Raw genomic sequence first — 23,586 nt, forward strand, 5'->3', positions numbered from 1 at the left:
TGCATGAGGCCCTGGGTTCAATTCCTCAGCACCACATAAGCAAAAAGAAAAAAGCCGGAAGTGGCGCTGTGGCTCAAGTAGTAGAGCACTAGCCTTGAGCTGAAGAGCCCAGGCCCAGAGTTCAGGCCCCACGACCGGACCCCCAAAAAAAAAATCCTCAAAGAAACATCTGCCCCATTAGTAAGTGGCTAAAGACTTAAGAAAGACTTTGCTGAAGAAGAAATAAGAATGGCCAATAGAGGGCTGGTGGCTCAGTGGTAGAGTGCTTGCCTTGCATGCATGAGGCCCTGGGTTCAATTCCTCAGCACCACATGAACAGAAAAAGCCAGAAGTGGGTGCTGTTCAAGTGGTAGAGCTCTAGCTTTGAGCTGAAGAGTGCAGGGAGAGTGCCCAGGCCCAGAGTTCAAGCCCCACAACCAAAAACAACAACAACAAAAAGAATGGCCACTAGACAAATGAAGAAATACTCAACTTCTCTGGCTATAAAAGAAATGAGATGTACAATCGAAAAATGAACTTTATAACTTGGGTGGGGGAGCAACAATGCTTGATAAGAAATGTGCTCATTATCTTGCCCATGTAATTGTAACCCCTCTGTATAGTATTTTCACAATAAAAAAAAAAAGAAAGAAATGCAAATCAAAACAACATTGAAAGTCCACCTCACCCCAGTTAGAATGGCTATCATCAAGAAATCTAATAATATCTGATGCTGGAGAGGATGTGGCCAAGCTGGAGGGGATGTGGCCAAAAGGGAACCCTACTGAATTGTTGGTGGGAATGTAATTTGTTCAACCACTTTGGAAAGCAGTATGGAAGTTCCTCAAAAGACTCCACATAGAGTTCCCCTATGAACCAGCAATCCTACTTCTAGGCTTTTATCCCAATGATCATAAAAAAGGCCACACTAAAGCTACCAGCACAACTATGTTTCTTGAGCATTATTCACCATTGCTAAGATATGGAACCAACCCAGATGCCCATCAGTAGATGAATAGATCAAGACTAGTATATGTCTGGGACAAGCAGAAAAGGTCAAAAGCTATGTACATATGACCAGATATGATGATTTTAAGCAAAATGAACCCCAAGATAAGGACACAAGTGGCTTTTTCTTTCTTGCTATTGTTTCTAAAGTAACATGTGATTTTTTTGTTGCTTTGTATGTTCCTCCCCCATGGTATAACCCCTGTTTTCACTGTATTTGATGTATAATTTGGGAAGGGGAAGGGAAAAAACAAAATGTTTAAATAGGGATACAAGTGGACCCATTGTAACAATGAGATGTACAAGACATTGTTGAACAACAAACTTTACAATTTAGGTGGTAGGGGGAAGGTGTAGTTTTGGAAGTGGGAGGGAAGGGATGGTAGGGGAAAAACAAAGGAGGAGGCAATAAGGCTTGATAAGAAATGTACTCATTATCTTGCTCATGTAACTGTAACCCCTTTGTACAGTACTTTCACAATAAAAAACCTAAAAAAGAAAAAAGAAAATTTGGTATATATTTATGTGTATATATATATACATATATATATACACACACACACAATGGTATTCTATGCCTCCATCAGAAAGAATGACACTGCCCCACTTGTTAGGAAATGGAAAGACTTGGGAAAAACATTAAGTGAAGTAAGCCAGGCCCAAAGAAATATAGGTCCCATGGTTTCCCTTACTTGCAATAATTCATATATGTGTAGGATAATATCATCAGATGAGCAGAATAGCTCAAAAGCTATGTACATATGACCATATAATATGATGCCAAGTGAAATGAACCCCAAAATATGGACACAAGAAGTTTCTCTTTGTTGTTGTTTTTTGTAATGTACTATGTGATTTTTGGGTTTATTTTGTATATTCTTTCTCCTATAGTATATCCCTGTTGTCACTGTATTTGATTTTGGTACCTTGCATCTTCTATATATATATTTATCTAATTTGGGAAGTGGAAGGAAAACACATTAGGTTTCTGCCTGTATCTAGTCCTGTGATTTTTATTCATTTGTAAAAAGTACATTTTATTTATTTTAACAGATACCTCATAGTATATAATTATATGAAAATGGTATTACCACATATGTATAATATAAGCTATTTAAATTAGATTAAATATGTTCATCCACCAATATTTATCACTTCTTATTTTTTGTCTCTGTATTTCTATCTCTGTCTACTTATTTCATTCTGCCTTTTTTTATGCTGGTACTGGGGCTTGAACTCAGATCCTGCCATTTTGAATTGAATTTTTGCTCAAGGCTAGAGCTCTACTACCTGACACACATCTATTATGTGTTTATGGTACAAATGTTCAGAATCCTTCTAAATCTGGCTAGAGAGGAGAAATGCTGAGCTGGGACAGTGACAACTGAGGGCTGGAGCTGTGTCACCATTCTGGGCTCTGCACAGCTCCATCTTCTGATCACAGATACAGAGGCGCGGGCACACGTGTGCACCTATATGACACAGGGTAGATGTGAGAAGAACTGAAAAGCATCAAAGCGTCCATTCCATCAGTGTGATAGGTGAAGGAAGACCTGAGGTTACAAAAAGTACAGTTGACTTCTCTAGTAGGTAACAGCCCAGAGAGAGGTATGAGGGGAGTGGCAGCTCCAACACAGACATGAGTCCCTTTATAACTTACACAGAGGTTGGTAAGGCCACTTGCCACTGGGCCAGATGTTGAGACCAATTTTCTTTTTAGTTAGGGCTTTTGATAGCCTGATCATGTAGGGCACAGGTTCTCAAGACTCAGGCCTCACTTAGTGAGTGATGCTTGCAGAAATGGCAGGCCAGAAGAAAACCCCAAAAGGATTCATTAAAATCCAGTTTCCAGGAGCATATTTTTTAAAAAGAGTAGCATAGGTCATTTTGTTTGAGAAGATTAAACTGTGCTAAGTCCCTAAGGACAAGTGCTGGCTCCCGCTGCCCTGGGGACAGTGCAGATAAGCAATAGTAGGTCTCCTTTGAGCCACTCTGCCCATTCTTCTTTTCCCAAGTCCCTACCCTGCTCATCTCTTATCATGGACTCCAGCTGGGAGAGTATATGAAAGTATGAGTCACGGATTCAAGAAACAATACATTATTGTGAATGATTTTCTCACCAAGAGATTGGATTCTGAAGGATTTCCTCCCAGGATTCCAGGCATTCTGCTGGATTTTCAAGTGATTACTAGCATCCATCCTTTCTTTAGAGGACTGGCTATGGTAGTCAGCCTTTGATCTGTGATTCGAGGGATTACCATGCACATTTCATCCTGACACCCTCTCTGAAGAAGCACCTCCTCTTTCCTCAGCACCCTGAACCTCTTCATGTACCAAATGAATCCCAGGACACCAAGTGTCGTCTGGAAAGGTTTGACTTTTCTCTGTAGAGGATCTGTCTCTATTTCTTCATAATATGTAGGTGCCAGAGACACCTACATAGTTCAGAGACATAGAGTAACATGGTAGGTAGGCAGGATTTGGACTTCTCCTGAGACCACCTCGAGCCCTGACTCTTTTCTCCTCTTTGAAATCTTGTCCAAATCTTGGCCCAAAACATGCCCAGATAATTAATGCCTTTCCTTTTTAAGACTTTTATTAGCATGTATTGCTAACATATGTGTGAAAGTACAACAATGAAACCTTTTGAAATTGATTTAAGATAAGGACAGGGGATGAGAGAGACATGAGGGGAGTGATCATAGATAGATAGATAGATAGATAGATAGATAGATAGATAGATAGATAGATAGATAGATAGATAGATGTCACAGTGAAACCATATATCTTTATTTCTCTATCCATTCCTTTCCTATTTGATAAATGCTAGAGTACTTCAAGTCTTATGCTAATCAGAAACAGGGCCAACAAGTAGTCTGGAACTTGTTTTTTGGTTTTCAATAAAAAAAAAATCTTCCAGTTGATGTTTCTAAGGTTAGACTTAAAATTCTTATTTCATGAAGTAAGATAAAGGTCTCAAAACTCAAATAATTATGAGACAGTACTTTAAGACAGTATTTTTATGGCTTGCTTCTTGATCATAATACAGGGCAGCATACATAGAGGCAGGGCAAACTTAAGTTATATATTTCTTTTTCCTGACCTTCATAGTGCTATTCTCTGTCTGCTTTTCTTAGTATACTCCAAAACTATGACTTAACCAGTTCTCATTACTCAGCTAATAGCTTATCTGACACTTCCTGAAAAATCTCAATTATGTCATGTTTGTCTGCATAAATAAATCCTCTGTATTGGATGATGCAGTTGTGTAGGGAATGTTTCAAATGTATGCAATTACCCTCTAAAAAGGGTAGTATCTAATACAGTGTAGGTTCTTAGTAGATTTTGACTGAGTAGATGACAGGAGATGAATAAAGGAGCCTTTTCATGTAACGATTAAATGATCCTACCACTAAAAGTTCCCAAAAATTATGTAAACTGGTCACAAATACAATAGATATAGTTAAACAAAGGAAATTTTGTTAAGGAATTTGGTTGCAAATAATCTTGGTCTATTCCATAATGACTCTTAACTATTCCATGTGACTGCATGGCCTGCATGCATAAAGAGCATGTGGAGCAGTATTGCAACACAGAGATATACACACACAAACATGCATATACATACACACACACACAACACATATTGAGTGACCTTTACACCTCTAACCTTCCTGAGGACTGTCATTGCATTTGAGGTCAGCACAATGGCTCTCACCCTCCCTCCTGTTTCTATGATAAAGGAAATGAAAAAAACTATGAAATGAAAAAACTATTATTCCTATTCAAGTATTGTGATCAATGCTAGATAATGATGTTACTTCGGGGCTTTTCTATAATCTCCCATTTTTGTAGTCTACTGCTTGTATTACATGCTGTAAAACAACTTGCACGCATCCATCAATCCCATCTATTTCTTATTTCTTACCCATCCTAAGTAACTATTTTAGTGTTCATTTCAAGTAGGCAAATACCTTTTGTGGAATTCACCTCTAAAAAATTTATCTCCCCCATCTATCCAATTCATCCCAGAATGATTTTCCCTCCACCAGACTAGCATGATGTCCATGAAGGAGAGGAGCCTATCAGAAGACTATTGAGATAAAGTGGTCCAATACCTAGAGATTCCTCTGAAAAGTAAGCTAACAATAACGTTGAGATGAGAAAGTAAAGGCAGACATCCTTTCAAAGAAGAAATGTCAAAGGATATTTCATGAAAAACTTGAAAAATGACTTGTAATCCCAAACAGATTTTAAACATAAAACCAGCTAGCTTTTTACTCTATGATATTTTCCTTATACATATGACTTGCTGATTTGTAGAAAGGAAATTATTAATGTTTACCAATTCTGACCAGGTCTATCACACATATAGCTGGTGGGTTAAAATAACTCATTAAGAACATTCAGAAATTCAGAAAGCAGAGAAGAAATATAGAGAAGAAAATTGTATTTCTGAGGATTCTTGGATTCTTCTTGGCAACCTCATGTATACTGGGAGCATCTACTAACCAACCAAACTCCCTTCCCAAGACTTCCACTATAAACTTCCTATTTTTAAGTAATTAAGTACTCACACAGAATGGAGCTCTGGAACTCTACCTTGGGAAGTAGCTTCATATTGGTGGGCATTCTGAATGACAGTGGGTTTCCTGAACTGCTCTGTGCCACAATCATAATGCTGTACATGCTGGCCCTGGCCAGTAACGGGCTGCTGCTCCTGCTGATCACAATGGATGTGAGGCTCCACGTGCCCATGTGCCTTCTGCTTAGACAGCTCTCTCATTGATCTCCTTTTCACAACAGTTGTCACACCCAAGACCATCATGGATTTTCTTCTTGGAGATAACACCATCTCTTTTGGAGGCTGTGCCCTGCAGACGTTCCTGGCACTGACACTTGGTGGAGCAGAGGACCTGCTTCTAGCCTTTATGGCCTATGACAGGTATGTGGCCATTTGCCATCCTTTCAAGTATATGATCTTCATGAGGCCAAGGATCTGCAGGCTCATGGTGACCACATCATGGGTCTTGGCATCACTGAGTGCACTAGGACATACCATCTACACCATGCATTTTCCCTTCTGCATGTCCTTGGAAATCAGACACCTGCTCTGTGAGATCCCCCCTCTGCTGAAGTTGGCTTGTGCAGACACCTCCACCTATGAACTCTTGGTATATGTGACAGGGGTGACTTTCCTCTTGCTCCCCCTTTCTGCCATTGTTACTTCCTATACACTCATTCTCTTCACTGTGCTCCACATGCCTTCCAATGAGGGGAGGAAGAAGGCCCTTGTCACCTGCTCCTCCCACCTGACTGTGGTTGGGATGTTTTATGGGGCTGCCACATTCATGTATGTCCTGCCCAGTTCCTTCCATAATCCCAGACAAGACAACATCATCTCTGTGTTCTACACAATTGTCACTCCAGCCCTGAACCCCCTCATCTACAGTTTGAGAAATAAGGAGGTCAAAGGGGCCTTGAGGAGGGTTGTGGAGAAATATATACTGTCAGCACAATCCACTATTTAGGGAGAATTCTTGGCTTGCTTCTCACTATTCTTTTTATTCACATGCTATGGTAGCCATTCTTTAATATGATACAACAACAACAAAGCACTCAAAAGACAACAAAACTCCTGAGAGGAATCAACCTGTTGCAAACTCATATGTTATGCTTATTCTTCGGAATTAATACTATAAAGGAACTGTGTTTCAAAGAACTAGTATTTTTTTTTTCATTTAGTGATCATCATCCTCCTTCCCTGGTGTCTTGGCAGTGGCTTGTTCATGCTACAATATGTGTGTGTGTGTGTGTGTGTGTGTGTGTGTGTATGTGTGTGTGTGTATATACACACACACACATATACACACACACACACACATATCACACCTGTAATCTTAGCTAGTCAGGAGGCTGAGTTCTGAGGATTGCAGTTCAAAGCCAGTATGGGCAGGAAAGTCTGTGAGACTCTTATCTCCAATAAACCACTCAGAAAACTGGTAGTGGCCCTGTGACTCAAGTGGTAAAGCACTCGCCTTGAGCTGAAGAGCTGAGGGACAGTGCCCAGGCTCAGAGTTCAAGCCCCATGACCAACAAATTAAAAAACTAATCCACACAGTTTAGGTGTCCGAGGCCTGGCATTATGTTCAAGTCTCAGAAAGATTGACTCCTGAAATGAAATGTAAGAACAAGTAAGAAGTGATATTTTAGTGAAGTGTGTAGACAAGGCCCGAGTTTATTATCTTTTTAGTGATTAAAAACTGATTATTCACAGAAAAATATATCAAAAATCCTATAGTTCTTAATTTCTTAGTAATTAAATATAATAATCCTCATATTTCAACAAGGAAATTCATGTATATAATATATATGCACTACACACACACACTATATAGTATATGTATGGAAATTCTCATGTACAATTAGATACATTTGTGACTCTTCACAATACTTAAGCCATAAAGTCATGATCAGAATAAAACTAAAGAAAACTATAATGGCAACCAAGTGCCAGTTGCTATTGCTTGTAATCCAAGCTACCAGGAATATCACAGATTCAGGCCAAGTTGGCAGAAATGTTTATAAGACCCTTTCTTAAAAACAATTAGCATGAACAAATGGGGTTAGGGCATAATTCAAGTAATAGAGCAAGTGCAATGCCTCAGAAATTTGCACCACTGAGTTTAAAAGCCAGTACTACCAAAACAAAAGTAACAAAACAACACAACAATAACAAAATCCTCAGAAGGCAACAGTGAGAAGGGCCTGAGAGGGGAGGAAGAAATCAGCCTCCTGCAAACTACATGGTATGTTTATTTTTTCAAAGAGTATGCAGTAAAGGAATCTAGATGCCAAGAATAATATTTTTCATGTTGGACATAAAGGCATACGTTGTTTGCCACTCACAGGTAGAGCTTCTACTCATCTGTAGGTAATGAACTAATAACTTAAACATCCAAACCATTTGGATCTTCAAAGGGAGGAATAGGAAACAGAAGATTGTCTTTTTTATGCATTTAAGGGACTCAAGAATATTCTAAAATTTCAAGCCAAATGATTCCAATCTCTGTAAATAATGGAACAGGAAAAAAATCATAAAAGGCATTGGTGTTCCCATAGATCATGATTTTTTGCTTGTTCTCTGAAAGGCAGTATCCATGACAGCTGGAAGGATTCTCTAATAAAATAAGATTGAAATGATGTTAGAGATAGGACTGGTGCACAGTATTCAGACCTAAAGCTCAGCTCAGTACCCTAAGGATGAATTCCTCATTCTCCTGTTAGCACGCCACACAATGAATCTCCTATCTCTTCCCTTTGCCACCGTTCATCTCTTTATTTTTTATTAATAAGTATTTTATTGTGAAAATACTGTACAGAGGGGTTAAAATTACATGAGCAAGGTAACGAGTACATTTCTTATCAAGCATTGTTGCCTCCTCCTTTGTTTCCCCTTCCCATCCCTGCCCATCCCTCCCCCCAAGTTTGTAAAGTTCGTTTTTGGACATAACATCTTGTACATCTCATTGTTGCAATGGGGCCACCTGTATCCCTATTTAAGCAACTGGTTTTTTCCCTTCCCCTCCACAAATTATACCAACATCAAATACAATGAAAACGGGTTATACTGTGTGGGAGGGACATACAAAGCAACAAAGAAATCATCTTATAAATATGTTAGAAACAATAGCAAGAAAGAAAAACCATTTGAGTCCTTATCTTGGGGTTCATTTTGCCTAACACCAACTTGTCTGACCATTGTTTGGGATTAGTTTTGGACTCTGGCATCTGGAAACCCTGAAGTTGGGATCGTGGCCTAGAAATCTTGCTATGTTCTTATAACTATTTTTATTTCTAGGATGGAGACCTTATTTTCAGTACCAGCTGGGTGTCAGCTGGGTGTCCTCTGGCCACGTTTCAGCTAACTAAACAGGTTATAGCTACAGTCTTATGGCTAGGAAAAGGTTTACACACTGCATGTCCTCAGTGTGCATTAGTTTCTGGCAAAAAGGGAACAATCTGATGGCTCTTTAATTCTATTTGGTTAAAATTAAGATTGATATGTTGAAAATCAAATAAAAGTGATACTGATAAATACCCCAGGACATATAGTAGGGATATCTGAGGACCTATACATTTGAATCAGAAATGAGTTGAAAATATGTAAACTGTCTAAATCAACATGAATTATACTTTGTTCAACAAAAACTGTTCTTCACTTAACTCTTCCAATATCAAAATAAATTCTTTATTGGGAAAAGACAAATAAATGATCTCAGACCTGCTTTCTAATAGTCCATACACAGTACTCTGCATTGAACAAAAAGAAGTTACAAAGAATAAAATAAATTAAGAATAAGAGTAATTAGGCAAGAGAGGAGAAAGGGAGAGAAAAAGAACATGAGCTATGTGACAGAATGAAATGGAGATGGAAATGCAGAGATAACAATAAATAACAGAACAAACAGGAAATCTAATATTATCAGGCATTATCTATAATATTAGACAGCAGGTCCCCCAACAACAAACCCTCAAAGAAACAACTGCCCAACAAATAAGTGGACTAAAGACTTAAAGAGAAACTTCTCTGAAGAGGAAAGAAGGATGGCCAATAGACACATGAAGAAATGCTCAACCTCCCTAGCCATAAAAGAAATAGAAATCAAAACAACATTAAGATTCCACCTCACCCCAGTTAGAATGGCTATAATCAAGAACTCTAATAACAACAGATGCTGGAGGGGATGTGGACAGAAGGGAACCTTACTGCATTGTTGGTGGGAATGTAAACTTGTTCAACCACTTTGGAAAGTAGTATGGAGGTTCCTCAAAAGACTTCACATAGAGCTCCCCTATGACCCAGCAATCCCACTTTTGGGCATTTACCCAAATGATCACAAACAAGACCATACTAAAGCTACCAGTACAACTATGTTTTTTGCAGCATTATTTACCATAGCTAAGATATGGAACCAACCCAGATGCCCCTCAGTAGATGAATGGATCAAGAAAATGTGGTATATATACACAATGGAATTCTATGCCTCCATCAGAAAGAATGACATTGCCCCATTTGTTAGGAAATGGAAAGACTTGGAAAAAATTATATTAAATGAAGTAAGCCAGGCCCAAAGAAACATAGGTCCCATGGCTTCCCTTATTTGCAATAACTAGTATATGTCAGAGACAAGCAGAAAAAAGGTCTGATAAGTTGATGTTAGGTGAAATGAACCCCAAGATAAGTATTCAAATGTTTTTTATTCTTTCATGCGATTGTTTCTAACATATTTATAAGATGATTTCTTTGTTGCATTGTATGTCCCTCCCCCATGGTATAACTCCTGCTTTCACTGTATTTGATGTTGGTATAATTTATGAAGGGGAAGGGAAAAAACAATTTGTTTAAATAGTGCTACAGGTGGACCTATTACAACAATGAGATGTACAAGTTGTTATGTCAAAAAACGAACTTTACGCATTTATAATATTATTTCTTTGTTGCTTTGTATGTCCCTCCCCCACAGTGTAACCCCCGCTTTCACTATATTTGATGTCAGTATAACATGTGGAGGAGACGGGGACAAACAAGTCGTTTAAGGATTCAGGTGGACCTGTTGCAACAATGAGAAGTACAAAATGTCATGTCAAAACCAGCTTTACAATGTCGGTGGTGGGGGGAGGGGGGTATGATTGGGTGGGGGGGAGGGGGGAGGCTGGGAAGGGAGGTGAAGGGTAAACAAAGGAGGAGGCTGCAATGCTTGGTAAGAAATGTATGCATTTTCCTGCCCATGTAATTGTAACCCCTCTGTACAGTATGTTCTCAATTAAAATAAAATAAAATTAAAAAAAAAAAAACGAACTTTACAACTTTGGTGAGGGGGACAGTGGGAGGGTGGGGGGAGAAGGGAAGGGATAGGAAGGGGAAACAAAGGAGGAGGCAACAATGCTTGATAAAAAATGTACTCATTATCTTGCCCATGTAATTGTAACTCTTCTGTATGGTATTTTCACAATAAAAAAAATATTAGGCAGCAGGTGAGAAAATTCCATCACATCAATACAGACTTCTGAAAAGAAAAATGTTTTACTTCTGAAAATTAAGATGATTAAATTTGTACATTAAAGATATTTATGTCAAACGTGCTTAAAAGCTGCTTTGTTGGGCTACTACATAAGTAGTAGCAGGATAAAAAACAGATACCTCAGACTCCTCCCATTTTTATCTATATCCTTTATCCTGAGCCATTTTCTCTTGTGTCATCTTGTAGCCATCTAGGATTCCAGGAAGGACCAGCCTTAATATTATAACAAAGGCAGCCCTGCCCAATTCTAAGACAAGGACCATCTCTGGACCACTTTCTGGCTATCTCTCATTACTCCTCAACAAACCTGGGACTTGGGACACATTATGAGTGTGTGAGAGAGAGAGTGTATGTGTGTGTGTGTGTGTGTGTGTGCCAGTCCTGAGGCTTGAGTCTGAGTACTGGTCTTGGCCTTTTTACCACTTAAACCACAGCTCCAATTTCAGCTTTTTTTTGAGGGTTCAAACCCCAATCCTCAGATTTCAGCCTCCTGGGTAGCTAGGATTGCAGGCATGAGCTGCCAGCTCTCCAATTTCATGTAAGGCACGTGTCTACACTGACAAACATGGCTCAAGCTACACTAAAGTTCTGTATTCCCCTACAGCCATATACTACCTGTCCTTTCACTGTGCTAAACCATGTCTCTTGACTCAACAAATAGGACAAGTGGCCAGATCTAACATGTAGAATCCCTGGAATTTGGGTTTGGGGGTCTGAAAAGTCCTGCTCCACTTTAAAATAAAAACCAAACTATTAGATTCAAAGAAAGAGAGGATTAGCAAACAATATAGACACAAAGGAAATATCAAAAAGAAAGGATGCAATGAAAACAAAATGAGGAATGAATATTTTTGTATATATTTTTATTGTAAAAATACTGTACAGAGGGGTTACAGTTACATGAGTAAGGTAATGAGTCTATTTCTTATCGAGCATTGTTACCCCCTCCTTTGTTTTTCCCCTACCATACCTTCCCTCTCCACCTCTCCAACTCCTCCTCCCTCCACCCAAAGCGTAAAGTTCATTTTCAACATAGTGTCTTGTACATCTCATTGTTACAATGGGTCAACTTGTATCATTATTTCAGTATTTTGTTATTTCCTTTCCCCTCCCCAAATTAGAAAAATATATATACAAGATGCAGGGCACCAGAATCAATTACAGTGAAAACGGGGGTTATACCATGGGGGAAGAACATACAAAAGAAACAAAAAAAAATCACATAGTCCATTATAAATACATTAAAAACAACAGCAAGAAAGATAAAACCACTTGTGTCCCTATCTTGGTGTTCATTTCGCTTAGCATCATCTTATGTGGTCATATGTACATAGCTTTTGACCTTTTCTGCTTGTTCTAGACATATAGTAGAAACCCTACTGTATTGTTGGTGGAAGTGTAAACTTGTTCAGCCACTTTGGAAAGCAGTATGGAGGTTCCTCAGAAAACTCCGCATAAAGCTCCTCTATGACCCAGCAGTCCCACTTTTGGTCATTTACCCATATGACCACAAACAAGACTATACTAAAGCTATCAGCACAACTATGTTTATCGCAGCATTAGTTACCATAGCTAAGATACAGAACCAACCTAGATGCCCCTCAGATAAATGGATCAAGAAAATGTGGTTTACATATACAATGGAATTCCGTGCCTCCATCAGAAAGAATGATATTGCCCCATTTGTTAGGAAATGGAAAGACTTGGAAAACCAATTATATTAAGTGAAGTACATCAGGCCCAAAGAAACATAGGTCCCATGGTTTCCCTTATTTTAAATAACTAGTGTATGTCTAGGACAAGCAGAAAAGGTCAAAAGCTATGTGCATATGATCATGTAGTTTCTTAATGCTACAAATTCAGTTGGATCTTTACATATTTATCAGGAAATAAAAATACAGCATTTTCTAATTAGTTTCCTGGACTAAAGAAACTGTTTTCCACAGTGGCAGCCAGTACTCTAAAGCTAACCTTTGCAGGTACTTGCATATTGCAACTTCTAGAGAGGTGGTAATGGGACTCTACTCCTTAAGACTTACCCAAAGATATGGAAAGGAAGAAAACTAGTTAACTGACATGAACTTAAAACTTCTATCCTTTTACAGTAATGTGATATACATTAGGACATTAATTGAGGTGAAGAACCTTTTTTCTGCCAGCGGCCATTTGGATATTAATAGCGTTGTTTGAGGACCATACAAAATCAGCAATACAGGCAGATGGGCCATGGCAGCCAACAAAAAAAAGCCTATATGCCTGTCCCCTTATGTGCCAAATGATTTCATTCCCCACCCCTGCTTAAAAAGAGTTCTAAAATGTTACAGAGCACCCAACAGTGTCCAGTTTTTATAAACATACAAGTCTATGAATAAAACATTTCAATTATAATTTATGAAATTATAACACAAAATTACTCATTTCTATAGGATTTGCAAAAGCATTTTAGCTTTTTAAGACCAAAGAATATTGCTGTTGTTATAGAAACTGACAAGTGAGAAAAGCTGAATTTTTCCTACCAGGACATTTTTCTTAGGATATTTGTTGTTACAGTACTAAATAAGGCATATGGAAAATACTGTATTTTAGTAGTTTTCATTTAGTAAATAGAACTTTTATTTTATTCCAGCATCTTCGGAGGTAGACTTTGTTTTCATTTCAATAAGTTCTTCTACCCGAGCCAGAACACTTTCAATCAAATCAAATGTGAAAAGAGCTGAATGGAGGACCTTAAGCTGCATTTCAGGAGGCATATTAGGAATCTCTTCTCTACTTACAGTTACAGAACAAAAATTCTGAGATTTCTGGACTGCTTGGATATTTTTTTGGCTGTTTTTAATTTCTGCTTCATAATGTGCTTTTGACATATTAAGTCCTGTATGAAGTGGCTTTAAAATTTTATTCTCAATGTTTCCAAGTTCTGTCCACAATCCAGTTTGATTGTCATGTTCATTATCTTTGATAACCAAATACCTCAGTAAATTTAATGAAGCCATAATCCTATCAGAGTTTTGTAGTAAATCTGTTTCAGCATCCTCTGGCAGAAGCAGTACCAAATCTAGAAGAGAAATCAGCTGTGGTCCTGTAAACCATTTGTTATATGTTTTCTTAAGTGACAAATCAATTTGATTTTTGATATTTTGAATAATAAAGGCTTCCACACCTGAGTGATTACTTGTATTCAATAAGCACCTAAATAATGTATATTTGCCTTGTGAATCCAACTTGTTAATATATAGCTGAAGCATTGCTAAGCTCTTTTTCCTCAGTGTTTCAATGGGGCAGAGTGTCATAATTTTGACAAAGCCCTGAGGTACACTAAGAAAACTCTTGATTTCCAAGTACTGATACAGTAGGCTATTGTCTTCTATTCTCAACAAAACATTCTCCAATAGTTCCAATCCTTTGGAGAAAATAGAGTCTTCTGTTCTTTGTAAGAAGACTTCAACATGCTCCATGTTGAACTGCAAAATGTATGCTGGGCTTAACACCACTGGCAGCTGATCAAGATTGAACAAATACCAGATATGCCAGAGAAGCCATGGAGTCGGCCAGCTGTTTGTCTTCTTCCTCCTCAAATTCAAGGTAATCCCAAGTCCTCTTTCTCTTTCCATGATTAAAAATAATTTGGGGTAAAGGGTGTCCAATTGCTGATAAAAAGCTTATTATGTCAGAAGCAAAACTCCGTAAAGGATCATTCCCACCTTCTTCAGACTGTTCTAGGAACCGTGCTGTCAGCAAAGGGCATTTCAAGCTTTTGAAACAGAATTTCAGCAGTTCATCTTTTAATTTTTTCCTTTTCCTTTTTATCTTTGCTATTCATGACTTCTTCCACAAAAGGTTTAGTGAACTCTATTAAGGCCCTGCAACATTGACCAAGGCCATAGTCATCTGCTTCTATTTGTTCTTTTGAGTACGTGACAGGGAGGAGAGTCAGCTGACGCCAGAGGGTAGACAATGTCGATCCAACTGAATACACCCTGTTGTTAGAAAGTTTCTGAATCACTGTTTGTAATGGCTGAAGTAAAAGAAGAATAATTTGGGATATCTGTTTTCCAGAGGGCTCTTCAATCAGTTCAAGCAAATCCAACAATAATTCCTTTGGATTACATAACTTTACCAATAAATCAAGCATCAGAAAATAATCTTTTCTTTTTATCATCTTTATCATTCCATAAAAGACACCTAACAACAGGACCAACAAGATTCCAGCCCATAGACTTGATGATGACCTTATTCTTTTCATTCTGAATAATTTGTAATAGCTGATCTATGTGCCCTTCCTCTATACATCTTTGGCCTGCTAATTGAAATAAGCCAAAATCTTCTTCTTTGAAGTCATGCTCTTCTAAGATTTGACATCTCTTCACTATGGACTGAAGTTCCTCCACAGCCATTCCTAAGGATTGTTTCCTAGTTGTGATGCTGAAATGTACCGCCAGATCTCGAGGGCCTCTCCACGCCGGCCACTGCTCCGGGCCCTGCAGGCCGCACTCCAGGCCGAGGAATGAATATTTTAAGAAGAGCAAAAGTATTCATGAAGCCCCAGAGGGAGAAATAGACAAAACAAGATACAAGACATATTTGAAGAGGGAATCACTGAGAATTTTCAAAACTGATGAAAGACATCAGGCTTCATATCCATTAAGCACAGTAATGCTAAATTCAGTGATGACTTTGTAAATTGAAATCTTGCCACTTGTCTTCTCATAAAAACAAACTGCAGAGGTTCCGGGAAGATGGCGGAGGAGAAGCTGGAATCTGAACAAGCTCTCGCATAGAAAGCAGTTTTAGAGTTCCATTGAACAGTCCTAAGCCAGAGAATCACACCAAGTGTGCCATCACAGAACAGAGAGTTAGACAAGAGAGGGAAAGCCAAGACAAGGAGACACATCTGAGCGCCTGCCAGCAGCCGCAGCGGCGGAGGCAGGGTCGCAGCGGCGACGCAGCCCCGGCCATACCTGAGCGCTCACACAGAGAGTCCTGGACGAAGGAGCCAAACGCAGCAGGCAAGAGGATTCTACTCAACACCAGCAAGAACCGACAAGGAACAGACATCTTCATCCTGCAGTTTGCAGACCAGAGACGACCCAGGATCCAAGACTCGGCGTGAGTACAAGCCCGACTTCCTCACTCCTTCTCAGGGAGCAAAGGAGGGAAGGCCACCCCTCCCCCCCAGCACCGGTGATCTCCATCTTGGATACCGACAAAGCTCGGAGGAGCTGCTAGCTCCAACTCAGGCCTTGGAATAAAACGAGTCATTTAACAGGTCACAAGAACTTAACGGCGAAGTGACCTGCCAGACTCAGCTCCTTCCAGGGAAAAGTCACCCAGCTCAGGCACCAGCCATTGGAGTGGCTTTCCTCACTGGGTAACCAGAGCCAGAGGCTGCCCCTCCCTCTAGCAGCCTCCACAATCAATTGAAAAACAGAAACCCTGAGAATGGCTCCAGGGTGGGCTCTGTGAATTTTTCACAAAATAGCCCCAGGGAAAAGCTACTGTTTGTTGAAAGGCCTCAACTCTACCAGAACCTAGCCTCATCACCCCTCCTTTGTGATTCTCAAAGCAGATCACCCTCCCATTAAACTAACCTGGGAGGGGGATCTCAAAATCTTGGGTAAAGCAAAGCATTTTTCTGCCTGTTCGAACAAACTGACTTAAGAAACCAATCAAGCCACAGGACCTCAAGCTGACCAGAGACTCCAACAAGAGGCTGGTTACAGCCAAAAGGGAGATACAGGATTCTTCCCACCCCTCCCAAAAAAATCAAAAAAAAAATCAAAGAACTTTTTTTTTCTTCTTCTTCTTCTTTTCTTTTTTCTTTTTTTTGGGGGGGGACCTTATATATATATATAAATTTTTTTTTCCTTTTCTAAAACTTATATTAATCTTTAATTTTTGCCTTTTTTGAAAAAATAATTGTTTTCCAGTAACTTTTTTTCCCTCATAATTTTTATTTTAGGAATATGTGAATGTGCGTTTTCCTTTCTTTTCTTGTCTTCTTTCTCTTTTTCTTTCTTTCTTAATTATCTTTTTGTTTTTTGTCTAGCTCTACTGAATTTCTGATCTTTTTTTTTCTCCCTTTCTTATCCATTTCACCTTTTCCTCTCTTTTGTTCTTTTGTATGTGACTTAACTCTTGTCCTACACATCCTCAGATAAACCCATAATTAACTAGTAGACCCTATCCCCCATTGTGTACACACTTAGTCCACAAATTTATTACTCAATCCAAAACCTCTGAGACTTGAATTCCTTAATAGCAGTACTACCTCTTTATACCTATATAATATTTTAAGCATTTTTTTCAGTTTTCACATCTCCTCTATCTCCCTCCTCTTTTCTCAATATATTCACATTCCTCTCTAAATAGATGGTCTTTCAATCTCCATAACTATATTAATTTTTACGTTTCTATTTTTTTTTCTGGTCTCTTTTCATTTCCCTTTCCCTTTCTTCTTTTTCTCTCTCTCTCTACTTGCATCCTACCCAACCTATTTCCTGCATTGAGATTAGGACATAGTTAACTCTCCCTGTGCCTCCCCACACCAATCTATTCCTATTTTTTAGCCACATCTCTCCCTAACCCTAAAAATTTTTGGTTTTCCAAATTCTTCTCTGCGGTTCGAAGCACATTAACATATAGTTGTTTGATGCTGAATAGATGTATCTGTTGAACTAGATTGGACCTGTAGACTATTGACTGTATAAATGCAAACGGTGGTTGATGGTTGCCTTAAGATAGTGTTCTAGCACAAAACTGGTGCTATTTTCATCTCAAATGGGCAGAGTAAGCCGGGAAAACACAAGAAAAATGGCAAATCCAGGTATCTCAATTCCCAATCTTGATAATCAGGGGTCAGATCAGATAATGATCAATACAGAGGAGAGTTCCCAAATAGCTCTACAAACACTGGTGGCAAACATGATAAATGAGAAGTTTGACAACTTACAAAGGACTCTGTATGAGCATGATAGGGAGAGAGAGGAGGCATCCCAAAAGTTTATACAGGAATATCATAAGCGTGAGGAAGCTACTCAAAAACTGAAACAGGATTTGCGTGAACAACTTGAGAATACTCAAACAGAAAGGGAGGAATGGCGTGAGCAGGCTGAGAACACTCAAAGAGAACTGCAGGAATCCCACGAACGGGAGGAAAGAGAACTGCAGGAATCCCACAAACGGGAGGAAGCTAATCAAAGAGTAATTCAGGAATTGAGAGACCAGGTAGAGAATACACAAAGATCACTAAAGGCATTCATGGAATCCATTAACAAAGAGCTGAAGGAAGTCAGGGAGACCACAAAGGGAATGCTGAATGGAACCCAACAGAAGGAATGGGAGTCCAAAGAAACCATAACCAATCAACTAAGTGATTTGAGAACAAACACTGAACACCAAATTAAGGAAGTAAAGAAATTCATACAAGACCTAAAACAGAGCTTCAACAAAGAACTTGAAGCCATCAAAGCTGACCAACTAGAAGGAAAAGAGATAAAAAACAAAGTAGAGAGTCTTGACAGCAGGTTAGACCATGCAGAAGATCGAATCTCAGGGATTGAAGACAGCCTAGATATTATAGAGAAAGAATATACAACCATCCAAGACAAGTCCAAGAAATATGATAGATCTATCCAACACCTGGAAGACACCATCAGAAGGCCTAATCTAAGGATAACGGGTGTAGAGGAGCACCTAGAAACAGAAGTTAATGGTCTAGGAAGTCTGTTTAACAGGATCCTAGCAGAGAACTTCCCAAACATGCAAAAAGATAGGCCTGTCAAGATACAAGAAGCCTTTAGAACCCCAAATAGACCAGACCTGAATAGGACATCCCACCGTCACATTATAATCCACACAGGATCAACTCAGAACAAGGAAAAGATCCTTAAAGCTGTCAGAGAGAAAAGGGTAATCACTTATAAAGGGAAACCAATTAGAATCACCTCAGATTTCTCAGCAGAGACAATCAAAGCAAGAAGAGCCTGGAATGATGTATGCCATGCCCTAAAAACAAACAACTATCAACCAAGAATACTGTACCCAGCTAAACTCTCCTTCATAACTGAAGTTCAAATAAAAACCTTCCATAGCAAAGAAAAATTTAAACAATACATCTCCACCAAACCAGCCCTACAAAAGATTCTTAAAGATGTCCTACGCATAGAAAACCAACAAGACCACAACAAAGGCCAAGAAACTGCACACAAACTGAGAACCCAAGAACCATAGGAAGAACCCACTTTTCACAGGGCCCAAGAAAGTGGATAACATGGCATGAACTCCCAAATACCTCTCAGTCCTATCTCTTAACGTTAACGGAATGAACTCTCCAATTAAGCGACATAGACTGTCTAGTTGGATTAAAAAACAAGACCCTTCTATCTGCTGCCTGCAGGAGTCACATCTTGCCCGTAAAAACAAACACATTTTCAATGTTAAAGGCTGGAACAAAATCTACCAAGCAAACGGCCCCCATAAACAGGCGGGAGTTGCAATCCTAATATCAGATAAAATAGACTTCAAATTAAAATTCGTAAGAAGAGATAAAGAAGGTCGCTACATACTAATTAAAGGATCTCTCCTTCAGGAGGATATTACAATTCTAAATATCTATTCGCCAAACAATGGAGCACCCAAATTTATCAAAGAAACACTACTTTCCCTCAAATCCCATATAGATCCAAAGACGTTAATTGTTGGGGATTTTAACACACCACTCTCCCCACTAGATAGATCAACTCGGCAAAAACTCAACAGAGAAACCGCAGATCTAAACAGCTGCATAGATCAACTAGACTTAACAGACATCTACCGAACATTTCACCCAGCAGCATCAGAATACACGCTTTTCTCAGCAGCACATGGAACGTTTTCTAAAATAGACCACATTCTAGGCCACAAAGCAAACTTGTCTAAATTCAGAAACATTGAAGTTATACCTTGCATTCTCTCTGACCACAAGGGAATAAAATTAGAACTCAACACCAAAAGCCACCAAAGAAAGTCCGGTATCACATGGAGGCTGAACAACACACTGCTGAATCAAGAGTGGGTCAGGGAAGAGATTAGAAAGGAAATTCAAATGTTCCTGCTATTCAACAAAAATGAACACACAAATTACCAGCTCCTCTGGGACACAGCAAAGGCAGTACTCAGAGGCAAGTTTATAGCTCTGAGCTCCTACATCAACAAATTGGAGAGATCTGAAACTAACAATTTAATGACACATCTAAACCTCCTTGAAAAAGAGCAGCAAGATAAACCCCAATCCAGTAGACGGAAAGAAATAATCAAAATTAAATCAGAATTAAATGAATTAGAATGCAAAAAAAAATATAGAAAAAATCAACAAAACAAAGAGTTGGTTCTTCGAAAAACTTAACAAAATTGACAGACCCTTAGCAAATCTTATCAGAAAAAGAAGAGAACACACCCAAATTAATAAACTCAGAGATGAGAATGGAAACATCACCACGGAAACAACCAAGATTCAGAACATTATAAGGGAATACTTCTCAAAACTTTATGCTAATAAGTTTGAGAACCTGACAGAAATGGACCTTTTCCTAGCAAATATTGACATGCCAAAACTAAACCAAGATGAGTTAAACCAGCTTAACAGGCACATATCAAGCATTGAAATAGAAACAGCAATAAGAGACCTCCCAGCTAAGAAAAGTCCAGGACCAGATGGTTTTACAGCAGAATTTTACAAGGCCTTCAAAGCAGAGCTCACACCAATACTCCTCCAACTCTCAATGAAATTGAAAGAGAAAGCTCACTACTGAACACATTCTATGAAGCCATCATAACCCTCATCCCAAAACCAGGCAGGGACTCATCAAAGAAAGAGAACTATAGACCCATTTCTTTGATGAACATTGATGCAAAACTTCTCAACAAAATTTTGGCCAATCGACTTCAACAATTCATCCAATAAATCATACACCATGATCAAACAGGATTCATTTCAGGAATGCAAAGCTGGTTCAATATACGCAAATCAATTAATATTATTCATCACATCAACAGGAGCAAGAATAAGAATCACATGGTTATCTCAATAGATGCAGAAAAAGCATTCGACAAGATCCAACATCCCTTTATGATGAAGGTTTTGGAAAAATTAGGAATCCGTGGAACATTCCTCAATACAATAAAGGCTGTATATGACAAACCTACAGCCAGCATTATACTCAATGGTGAAAAACTAAAGCCATTTCCTCTTAACTCAGGAACAAGACAAGGATGCCCACTCTCTCCACTTCTCTTCAATCTAGTATTAGAATGCCTAGCTACAGCAATAAGACAAGATGCAGACATAAAGGGGATCCAAATAGGGAAAGAAGAAATAAAACTCTCCCTCTTTGCAGATGACATGATCTTGTATTTAAAGAATCCCATAGACTCCACTCCCAAATTACTCGAGCTGATTCATAACTTTGGCAAAGTAGCAGGTTATAAAATTAACCCCCCAAAATCAATGGTTTTTTGTATGCCAACAATGAGGAAAGTGTGCCTGAAATTAGGAAAGCAACTCCATTTGTAATAGCCCCACAAAAAATAAAATGCCTAGGAATTAACGTAACCAAAGAAGTGAAGGACCTCTATGATGAAAACTTTAAAATCTTGAAAAAGGAAATCAACACAGAACTTAAAAAATGACAAAACCTCCCATGGTCCTGGATTGGAAAGATTAACATCGTGAAAATGGCAATACTTCCCAAGGCTATCTACAAATTCAACGCAATACCTATCAAAATTCCACCCTCATTCTTCAAGGAAATAGAAGAGGCAATCCAAAAATTCATATGGAACAATAAAAGACCCTGAATAGCAAAAACGCTCCTCAACGGAAAGAACACTGCTGGAGAAATATCAATACCAAATTTTAAACTGTACTATAAAGCCATAGTAATCAAAACAGCTTGGTATTGGCATAAGAACAGACCTCAGGACCAATGGAATAGAATTGAAAACCCAGAAATGAACCTACAGACCTATAGCCATCTAATCTTCGATAAGGGAGCTAAAACAATACAATGGAACAAAGACAGCTTCTTCAGTAAATGGTGCTGGCAAAATTGGTTAACTACATGTAGAAAACTAAAGCTAGATCCTTATATTTCACCCTGCACCAGGGTGAAATATAAGGTTCAAGGTTCAAAGACCTTGAAGTCAAAGCAGACACTCTGAAAACATTACAGGATGGAATAGGAGAAACCCTAGGTCTCCTTGGCTCAGGCCGGAATTTTTTGAATAGAGACCCGGAAACACAACAAATCAAAGAAAGGTTGGACAAATGGGATTGCATAAGGTTGCAGAGCTTCTGCAGGACAAATGACATAGCTAGCAAGATCAATAGAAAGCCCACGGATTGGGAGAAGATCTTTACTAGCCATACAACGGACAAGGGTCTCATATCTAAAATATACTTGGAACTCAAAAAATTAAATCACCCAACAACAAATCCTCAAAGAAACAACTGCCCAATAAGTAAGTGGGCGAAAGACTTAAAGAGAAGCTTCTCTGAAGAAGAAAGAAGGATGGCCAATAGACACATGAAGAAATGTTCAACATCCCTAGCCATAAAAGAAATGCAAATCAAAACAACATTGAGATATCACCTCACTCCAGTTAGAACAGCAAAAATCAAGAACTCTAACAACAACAGATGCTGGAGGGGATGTGGACAGAGAGGAACCTTACTTCATTGTTGGTGGGAATGTAAACTTGTTCAACCACTTTGGAAAGCAGTATGGAGGTTCCTCAAAAGACTTCACATAGAACTCCCCTATGACCCAGCAATCCCACTTTTGGGCATTTACCCAAATGTATACAAACAAGACCACACTAAAGCTACCAGCACAACTATGTTTATTGCAGCATTATTTACCATAGCTAAGATATGGAACCAACCCAGATGCCCCTCAGTAGATGAATGGATCAAGAAAATGTGGTATATATACACAATGGAATTCTATGCCTCCATCAGAAAGAATGACAGTGCCCCATTTGTTAGGAAATGGAAAAACTTGGAAAAAATTATATTAAGTGAAGTAAGCCAGGCCCAAAGAAACATAGGTCCCATGGTTTCCCTTATTTGCAATATCTAGTATATGTATGAGTCAAGCGGAAAAGGTCAGATAATGTGATGTCAGGAAAATGAACCCTTAGATATGTATTTTAAGGTTTTTCTTTCATGCATGTGTTTCTAACGCATTTATAAGATTATTTCTTTGTTGCTTTGTATGTCCCTCCCCCACAGTATAACCCCTGCTTTCACTATATTTGATGTCAGTATAACTTGTGGAGGAGATGGGGAAAAACCAGTTGTTTAAGGATACAGGTGGACCTGTTGCAACAATGAGAAGTACAAGTTGTCATGTCCAAAACTAGCTTTACAACATCGGTGGGGGGGGGGGGGGCGGGGAAGGAGAAGGATTGGGATTGGGGGGGGAGGGGGGAGGCTGGGAGGGGATGTGAAGGGTAAACAAAGGAGGAGGCTGCAACA

At 38.9% G+C, this 23,586-nt stretch overlaps 2 protein-coding genes across 2 annotated transcripts; one reads left to right on the forward strand and one right to left on the reverse strand.

Annotated features, from left to right (window-relative positions):
• Positions 1 to 5,569: 5,569 nt before the first annotated feature.
• On the forward strand, positions 5,570 to 6,518 carry LOC122117784 (olfactory receptor 2AG2-like). The gene is given in 2 exon segments (XM_042691629.1): positions 5,570 to 5,763; positions 5,765 to 6,518. Coding segments are annotated over 2 exon segments (948 nt in total).
• A 7,127-nt stretch (positions 6,519 to 13,645) lies between these two features.
• On the reverse strand, positions 13,646 to 15,555 carry LOC122117706 (glomulin-like). The gene is given in 4 exon segments (XM_042691489.1): positions 13,646 to 14,579; positions 14,581 to 14,867; positions 14,869 to 15,225; positions 15,227 to 15,555. Coding segments are annotated over 4 exon segments (1,779 nt in total). The 5' UTR covers positions 15,467 to 15,555; the 3' UTR covers positions 13,646 to 13,684.
• Between the last annotated feature and the right edge of the window lie 8,031 nt (positions 15,556 to 23,586).

The sequence above is a fragment of the Dipodomys spectabilis genome, unplaced genomic scaffold (assembly GCF_019054845.1).
Source record: "Dipodomys spectabilis isolate Male_0828 unplaced genomic scaffold, ASM1905484v1 ptg000145l, whole genome shotgun sequence".
Lineage (NCBI taxonomy): Eukaryota > Metazoa > Chordata > Mammalia > Rodentia > Heteromyidae > Dipodomys > Dipodomys spectabilis.